We start from the raw sequence: 8,647 nt of genomic DNA, 5'->3' as shown, positions 1-8,647 counted from the left end.
TGGCCAGTCAAGTCACTTTGCTTGCCTAAGCCTCATTTTCCCTGTGTGAAAAGAAGGATAATAATAGCTACCTGGAAGAGCTACTCAGAAGCCTGGAGATAAAAGATGTAAAGTGGCTGGTGAGAAGTGGGTACTCAATAAATGCGAGTGATTGTTCAGGATTATCTTTTATGTTGTGTCACTCGGACGTCAATTCTGCTCAGCTCAGGCGAGGGACACCACAATAGGGGCTGGAGCCTCAGAGGCAGGACCTTGCCTGGGCAGCTCCTGGCCTCCTCTCTTAGCCAGGTCAGCCCTCCAGTGGGCCCTGGCTTTAGAAGGGTTTGAGAGGCCAGGGGACGCTGTTGCTAGGCACCTGTTGCTAGGCAACATACTGTTTCTCCTGGCCTGGCCACCTCCCTGAGGGCTCAGGCTTCTCTGGAGCAGCTCCTGCCTCCTGCAGCCTCTTGCCCGACCTCAGAGCCCCTGCGGAGGGCAGGTAAGGGTGGAGCCAACTATGGCTGGGCCCCAAGAGAGCCTGAGAGAGCCAAGCCAACTTCTAGTGGGAGGTGGGCAAGGATGGGGGAGTCCAGGGGAGAGACATGGAGCCTGGGGCTGAGAGTGAGCTTCGGAGCTGGGGTGGCCAAGAATTCCCAGGGAGGGCAGTAGTCTGGCCATTCAGTCCCCAGAAGAGGGCGTGTGGGGGTTCACATAGGACTGGGGAGTCCTGGCTCTGCCACCTATTGTGAGCTAAGCCTTCATCACTCAGAACCTCAGTTTCCCAGCTGTAAAATGGGGGAGGGGTTGATGATAAGGTGTGGGGAAAGCGAGATGAGACACAGGCTGCTACGTATTGACGATCACTAGTCCTTTCTCCAGTTGAGGGTGTTGGTGGAAAGGCACAGACCTGGGAGGAAGGCCGTTGTGAAGGCTTCCATCACCCCCTCTGTGGTCCCCACAACCTGGGCCTGGGGCAGGCTGGGCTGCCAGACCTACAGGGCTCCGTGTGCTTCCTTCCTAGGCCCCCCGGGGGCCCTGCCCCACAGCACCATGATGGGAAAACTCCCCCTGGGGGTTGTCTCCCCTTATGTGAAAATGAGTTCGGGGGGCTGCACAGACCCTCTGAAATTCTACGCCACCAGCTACTGTACAGCCTACGGTGAGGGCTCCTTTGTGTAGGAGCCACCCCTGGCACATGGGGCAGGATGGGGACTGCCTTTTAGACCTTGGGGGGTGGGGGTGAAGTATGCTGGCCCTGCCTGGGAAGCCCCGGTCACTGTTCTCCCACCCTGCTGACCCTCAGTCCTGTCTGCCTGCTTCCCGTCTGGCAGGTCGGGAGGATTTCAAGCCCCGCGTGGGCAGTCACAGAGGCACAGGCTACAAATCAAATTACCGGCCTGTGGTCTCCTATCAACCGCATCTCGATGCCCTGGATAACACGGCCACGGGGTACAGTCTGTCCAACCCCTCCTCACCCCCTGCCTTCCCAGGCCTTAGCCCTCAGGGCCATCGGACCTCATCAGACCAACTCCAGCCTCTGCACCTGGGGTCTGGGGTCCTGGGGGACTCAGGGACTGGTCCTCAGCCTGGGACCCAAAGGCAAGAAGACTCCTGAGGCAGCTGTGGGAGGTTGGAGGGAGGTGGACGACCCGCAGGGGACAAAGACAGGTGGCGCCGGTATTAATAGCTCCTGCCCCACCCTCAGGGAGCAAGGCTGCAACAATTTCCAGACCGTGACCAGTCAGAGTTACCGCCCCCTGGAGGTGCCCAATGGCACACACCCACTGCCCTGGAACTTGCACCAGACCAACTCTGGCTACTCTCGGGAGAAAGCCAGTGCGGTCACCCCCATCAAGGAGGTCAGTGCTGGGCCAGGGCCAGGGGAGACGGGGAGCCCGAGTCTGGGGTGGAGGAAGCGCTAGAGGGTGGCCTGAGGGGGGATACCTCCAGAGGGTGCGGCTGCACTGCCAAGAGTTGGTCAAGGCTGAGATGACTGGGCATGTAGGAGCCACTGTAGGCTGGGGTCCACTCACCTGCATCACTTTGACTGCACCCTACGCCCCATCACGTCCCCTTCCATTTCCATCTCCACTCCCGTCACCATCATCACCACCCCCGAGTCCTATTCCCTTCCCACCTCAACCTCAACACCGTCCCACGATCCCCCCGTCCCATCCACATCTCCATGGCCACATCACCATCCCCACTTTTGCACAGGCATCCCCATCTTTTTCACTTCTGTAATTGTATGACCGTCTTCCTTATTATGAAACCCTCCCTGGGGTTTCAGACCGTAAAGAATCTGTTTGCTAATGCAGGGGACCCGGGTTCAATCCCTGGGTCAGGAGGACCCCCTGAAGAAGGGAATGGCAACCCACTCCAGTATTCTTGCCTGGAGAATCCCATGGACAGAGGAACCTGGTGGGCTATATAGTCCATGGCGTCTCAAAGAGTCAGACATGACTTAACAAGTAACACTTCCTTATTATCATCACCACCACCAGGATGGATGCTGTCATTCATTCATGCAAGCATACATTCTAAACACCTCTCTTATTATTTTTATTTATTAAGTTTTGGGCCAAGCTGTGTGGCATGTGGGATCTTAGTTCCCCAACCAGGGATTGAACCCATGCCCCCTGCATTGGGAGCACAGAGTTGTAACCACTGGACCATGAGGGAAGTCCCACCTCTTCTATTTTTGAAGGTGATATGTGCTGGAGGGAAAAATGTAACAAGGAAGGGGCAAGGAGTGAAGAAGTGAAAGTTTCCCCTGCAAGTCAGGAGGGTCAGAAAAGAGCTTGCTATGGTGACATTAGACAAAAACTTGAGGGAGGTCAATGTTCCTCTGGATGCAGCTAAGTGAGGGAAGAGCAGGCAGTCCAGACAGCAAGTGCAAAGGCCCTGAGGCGGGAGCATCTGACAGGAGGAGGGATGGCAGGAAGGAAGGAGACTGGAGCAGAGTGAGGAGCCGGGTCCTTGTGGGCCGCTGTCAGGATGTGGGATCCTACCTGGGGTATGGTGGGGATACCGCAGGGCTCTGAGCAGAGGAGGGTCCTGGCCCAGCTTCACTGTAGAAGGACCCTCGGGCTGCTGTGCAGATCCTCTGCAGGGGTCAAGGGCAGAATCAGAGTTTGGAAGTGATTGCCATCCCCTCAACAGGATGGAAATTGACTGCTCCCTCCTCCCAGGTCAGGAAGGTCCATTTTGACACCCAGGACTATGGGCCCCAGGCCATCACGGGGCTGGAGCCCAAGGATGCGCCCCTGCTCCACCAGCAGCAGAACAAGGGATCGCTGGAGTGGGAGAACGCGGGACATGTGAGTGCCTGGCTCCGATGAGGGCCCTGTGCGGGCAGAGGGGCCAGAACCCACCTCCTCCTTCCTCCCTGGGACAGGCTCTGAGCTGGCTCACCCATGGAGCTGGCTCAGTGCAGGCTCAGGGCCCACACAAAGACAGGGGTGAGCCAAGGATTTGATATTCGGTGTTTCTAAGACAGCATCAAAGTGGTCCCCCTTATGTGTATCTTTGGGTTTAATCCCCAAGCTCCCGTCTCTCCTGACCCCCTCCAGGGGCCCAGTGCTCTGTGAGCACCCACTTCCTCCCTTCAGTCTCTCTTCTCTCTTTGGGTCCCCCCTGGCTCTGGCTCTCAGGGGCTCCAGGCCTGGAGTCCAGTGTGGGATGTGACTTAGTAGGTCTTTTTTGGGGCTGTGGTGGGTCTTCTTTGCTGCACGCAGTGAGTGGGGGCTACTCTTGCTGGCAGCACACAGGCCTCTCACTCTGGTGGCTTATCTCACTACGGAGCACAGGCTCTAGGCACGCAGGCTTCAGCAGCTGCGGCGCGTGGGATCAGTAGTTGTGGCTCTCGGGCTCAGTTGCTCTGTGGCATATGGGATCCTCCCGGACCAGGGATCGAACCAGTATCCCCCTGCATTGCAAGGCAGATTCTTAACCACTGGACCACCAGAGAACCCCGGATGTGACTTAGTTTCAGTCGTCACAGAGGAGCTGTGCTCTCATGCTGGAATTTTGGGTGCTGTGACACTGGATGAAAGAAAGATTTGTGTGGGGGCAGGGAGTGGGGGGAAAGTGTTGCCGGCCCTCCTGTCTCAAAGAGCCATGCAGGTCTACTCAGAGCCCAGAGAACTGAAGAGCCAGCACCACCCCCACCGCCTGCAGGCCCTGGCCCACCTTGTGTGCCCCATTGCTCCATTCTCTCTGTTCCAGGGCCCCCGCTTTATGACTTCCGAGTATAATTCCAAGTATCTCAAGGAGCCGTCACATCAGCCGGGTAGGCAGATGCAAGTTGGAGCTCTAGCTACCATCCCACCACACATCCCTACCCCCGACCCTTGGGGAGGGAATCCCTGGGGACCCCAGAGCTGGCACAACACTAAAGGAGGTATCAGCAGAAGACAAGAAGGACACACAGGCTGCTTGGGGAAACTATCCTCCCCGGCCTGACCTCTGTGCTTTAGGCCTGCCGATCTCCAAAGGACAACTCACTTGCCTAGGATGGCTGCTTGAAGCCTGCCCTTCCTTGTGCTCTCCTCATCTGCTCTCTGCCCTGGACTCTGGAGCCCCCACCAGTACCCATGATCCTGGTGGCTCAGGCCTCCAGATCCTTGGAGCTGCCTCCCTCCCCACCTACTGGGACCCTGAGCCACTGGCAGCCATATGGGTGGGACCAGCTGGTCCCAGGCCAGCAAGGGGGGGCTGTCTTTTGCAGATCTCTTGCAGAAGAATTCAATTGGTGCCAAGGAGGAGACTGGCTTCACCGAAGAGTCCAACAAGAACCCCATCGTCTTCCAGCCGCCCTCCCAGGCCCTTCCTGGGGACCCAGTAAGTCAGGCTGGGACCCACTAGACTCAAGGTGATTGCAGCCCTCCAGTCTGGGGGAATTCTAGCTTTAAATATGTATATGCTGCAGATGCCTCTGTCTAAACAAAAGATGAAAAAACTTGGGCAAAAATCACCACTTTGGTCAGCTCCCCCATTTGACGGATGAGAAGACTGAGGTTCAAAGAAGAAAAGCAGTGTAGCCAAGGTCACTTGGAGTTTAGACAAGACCCATGGCCTGCTGGTTCCCATTCAGCACCATGCTCCTTCCCTTCTTCCAAACTCTCCCGTTTGGTGCTGAGCTGTCCTCTGTACCTAGGATAGAGGAGCTGCTGCCTCTGCTGGCTTGATGCTCCCCTGTGGCCTCTTTCCAGGTCCTCCTCCCTGGCCGGAGTGTCACCAAGTCGGACTTTCTCCCCATTTCCCACCCTCATGTAAGCTGAGCCAGGGTTGGAGCCAGGGCGGGGGTGGGGGGCAGGGATGTCTATGCTGCAGCCTGGGGTCCTCTGGTGGGGCGGTGGGGGCTGTGCCAGAAGCTGTACCAGGGGCTTCCTTGCTGCCTTAGGGGGATGAGTTCTTGCCAGTGCTGGCCAGAGGCTCCGAGCGGGAGACGGGTTTCAGCCGAGTGAATGAGAGGACCCTGAATCCCAGAGTGAGTGGCCTCAGGGGGCTCCCTCAAAGCAGGGAGCAACTCAGAAGGGAGGGGACAGGGAGGTTTCTTGGACCCGGTGGCATTTGATCCAGGCAGGATGGGAAGAATCAGGATCTTTGGAGATGCGGAGGAAGGACCCCTGGGTGGAGAGGCAAAGGCCTAGGGGCTGGAAAGTGAGGAGCGTGTTCAAAGCAGTGACTTGGGTGTTGAAGGAGGAGGGACACCGTCCTGGGGCTGGGGCTGCTGGGGCTCTCTGCCTGTCCTCCATCCATCCTGCTGCTTTGCCTTGGCCACCCAGCCAACCTTCCTGTGGCTCTGTCCTTTCCAGGTGCCCCCTCCCTGCCCAGAACCCAGCAGCATGAACCATTGGCAATTCCAGTCTCCCCAGAGGATGCAACAGACAAATGTTGCCCTGCTTGGCCGGGAGACCGTGGGCAACAAGGTGAGGTCTGCGGTACCACCCCCCAGCCCCAAATCCCCACTCCCCTCCTGACCTGACAAGTCCCCTCTCTGACCTTCTGGTGCAGGAGCCCTCAGGGTTCAGCCTTAATAACCCCAGCTATGTCCGGAGCCCCTATGACCCTGACATGGATAATCGCTACCTGACCACCTACAACCAAGGGTGAGCCCCCTTCCCTATTACTTATATCTGGGTTTGTGAAGCTGGTACCCAGTTCACAGACAGGGAGACTGAGGCTGGACAAGTAATGAGTTTACAATAATTAGTGAGGACCCAACACTTGATGAATGTGGTTCCCCCCAGAAGCAGATCCCTAGCCGAGGAGTTGGGCTTGAGCCCTTTACTGAGAATGTCAGGGAGGGAGTAAGCATGATGGGGAAGGGCCGGTGGCCAACAGTAGTGTGTTATTAAACCAGATATCCCATGGGAAGACTCTAGAAACCAGTGCAAAACATACAATTCAGAATGATCCGGGCCAAGAAGTAAGAGAGCTGGGGTATTTATACCCCACCTCTGCCAGTCCTTGGTTAACAACTGTCCCCAGGGGTGATGTTAAATCCCAGGTACCTCCTTGCCCAGGCAAAGTGGGCTTCAACAACCCAAGGGCAGCCTTCCCAAAGATGCTGTGCAGGTCATGGGTGGGCAGGGAAGGAATAATGGGTACTACGGGGTCCACGTGGTGCAACAGAGCATCTGCTAAGACAACACTAAGTCCATGGCAGGAGGGCTCCACGTACCCTCAGAAGGTAAGCTCTGTGTTGTGTGAGCCCTGGGCAAGATGAGTGTCCTGGGCATCAAGGAGGGCTTCCAGGAGGAAGCGGCCTTAGAGCCACGGTGGGGGCTGCCCAGGCCAGCACTGGGTGGGGAGGGCATCACACAAACAAGTGGGAGCAAGGAGATTGATTCTTAGGAAAATCCTGCCCTCACGGCATCTGTCATCTGTGTGTCAGCATGCGTCATCTGCGTCTACACTGCCCTCCCCCAGCTCCTCCATCTCCCAGGGAGCTCTCCCCATCCACCCTGGATCCTTGGAGCTAAACGCCCCCTCTTTTGGATGGAAACCCTGAGGCTCAGAGGGCAGAAGCAGTGCCTGAGCCCGATAGCAGATCATGATGTGCGTGGCTGCTGCAGTTCCCACGGAGGGCAAGGAGGAGGGGCAGAGCCTCCCTCAGGACACTGGGGACAGCTGTGTCCCTGCCCCTCCCCAGGCTCCTACAGACCCCTCAGCCCCCCACCTTCTCCTTCTCCACCCACCTGTCCGACTTCCTGAGCTCCCACCAGCATCAGCACGCTGCTTCTTCCTCCTGCGCCCAGAACCCCGGGGGTTGTGATTACTGATTTTTTTTTCATTTATCTCTCTGTACCCCTTCTTTGTAAACTCAAGGGCTGGGCCCACATATTACTCATCTTGGCACCTTCAGAACCCAGCCTAGGCTAGCTCAGTGGAAACTGGCAAAATGGAAGAGATGTCCAATGCTGAGAGGGGAATGGATGAGATGGAGTTCCCAGCCCCCATCCTCTCCCACCCCTGAGATATTCACAGGCCAGGAAGGCATCTCCTTTATATATACATACGTATATATATGTATGTATTTACTTGACTGCTGGGTCTTACTCATTGCAGCATGCGGGATCAAACCCAGGTCCCCTGCATTGGGAGCGTGGAGTCTCAGCCACTGGACCACCAGGGAAGTCTCAGGGAGGCATCTCTTTTATACAGTGGTGAAAAATCTGCCTGCCACTGTAGGAGATGCAAGATATGTGGGTTTGATCCCTGGGTTGAGAAGATCCCCTGGAGAAGGAAATGGCAACGCGCTCCAGTATTCTTGCCTGGGAAATCCCATGGACTGAGGAGCCTGGTGGGCTACAGTCGGTGGGGTCGCAAAGTATTGGACACAACTAAGCGATTGAAGTGCACACAAACACACGTAGACACACTCACATATTATATATTATATATACTTGACTGCTCCGGGTCTTATTAGCTGCGGCATGGGGGATCGAACCTGGGTCCCCTACATTTGGAGCGTGGAGTCTTAGCCACTGGACCACCAGGGAAGTCTCAGTGAGGCATCTCTCAAAAGTCCTTTCCACTCCTGAGTATGTCTCAGTATCCGGGGCACCACAGAGGAGGGGCATGCAGCTCAGGGCAGGATTCCAGGGTAAGAGGGGAGTGAGGGGCCAGGGCCTTCAGGAGGGCCTGGCAGAGCAGGTGGCGTGGGCAAAGGCAACGAGGCGGGAGGACCACGGCAGGGCGAGCTCCTTTGGAGCCGAGATTCCTGCTGGAGCAGAGCTCAGAGGCAGCCCAGGTGGACAGAGGCTAACGTACAGCAACCTGCCCTTCTTTCCGCGTGGTAGATACTTCGAGAACATCCCCAAGGGCCTGGACCGCGAGGGCTGGACTCGAGGTGGCCTGCAGCCCCAGAAGCCAGGAGGCTATGCCCTCAACCAGCCGGTCACCTGCCTGGAGACCACCCCCACCCCCACGGAGAGCCTGAGGCGCCTGCACCCTCACGTGGGCAGGTAGCGCAGCCCCGCTGCGTCCTTTGCTGTGTCCCGCGGCCTGTCCCCGGCCTTGCCTGCCTCCTGCGTCTGTCTGTCCGTCTGAGATGCACCTTTCCCCCCACTGCTTTATCCGTTGCCTCTGCTGCCCATCTCACCCCAGCGACCCCTCCTCTGCACCGCTGCTCCCCTGCCCTCTCCTTGTTCCCGGGAGC

The 8,647-nt window shown here is 57.3% G+C and overlaps 1 protein-coding gene across 2 annotated transcripts in view; it reads left to right on the top strand.

Moving 5' to 3' along the window:
- Window positions 1–378: 378 nt before the first annotated feature.
- Window positions 379–8,647, top strand: part of PPP1R32 (protein phosphatase 1, regulatory subunit 32) — a 9,049-nt gene continuing 780 nt past the window's right edge. Inside the window, exons 1-12 of one of the 2 annotated variants that reach the window (XM_010854044.1) lie at window positions 379–478; window positions 1,001–1,138; window positions 1,311–1,428; window positions 1,685–1,838; window positions 3,171–3,299; window positions 4,207–4,270; window positions 4,709–4,821; window positions 5,193–5,252; window positions 5,384–5,470; window positions 5,799–5,912; window positions 5,998–6,092; window positions 8,289–8,453. In XM_010854044.1, the coding sequence (XP_010852346.1) occupies window positions 1,030–1,138; window positions 1,311–1,428; window positions 1,685–1,838; window positions 3,171–3,299; window positions 4,207–4,270; window positions 4,709–4,821; window positions 5,193–5,252; window positions 5,384–5,470; window positions 5,799–5,912; window positions 5,998–6,092; window positions 8,289–8,453 (1,208 nt within the window). In that variant the 5' untranslated portion in view covers window positions 379–478; window positions 1,001–1,029. Of the gene's footprint in view, window positions 479–1,000; window positions 1,139–1,310; window positions 1,579–1,684; window positions 1,839–3,170; window positions 3,300–4,206; window positions 4,271–4,708; window positions 4,822–5,192; window positions 5,253–5,383; window positions 5,471–5,798; window positions 5,913–5,997; window positions 6,093–8,288; window positions 8,454–8,647 lie in introns of both variants that reach the window. The other variant, XM_010854042.1, reaches the window with a different exon arrangement.

Source organism: Bison bison, unplaced genomic scaffold, assembly GCF_000754665.1.
Source record: "Bison bison bison isolate TAMUID 2011002044 unplaced genomic scaffold, Bison_UMD1.0 scf7180017864334, whole genome shotgun sequence".
In the NCBI taxonomy this organism is placed as follows: Eukaryota; Metazoa; Chordata; class Mammalia; order Artiodactyla; family Bovidae; genus Bison; species Bison bison.
The sequence above is the reverse complement of the archived record's forward strand: the minus strand, read 5'-3'. Positions and strand labels throughout refer to the sequence as shown.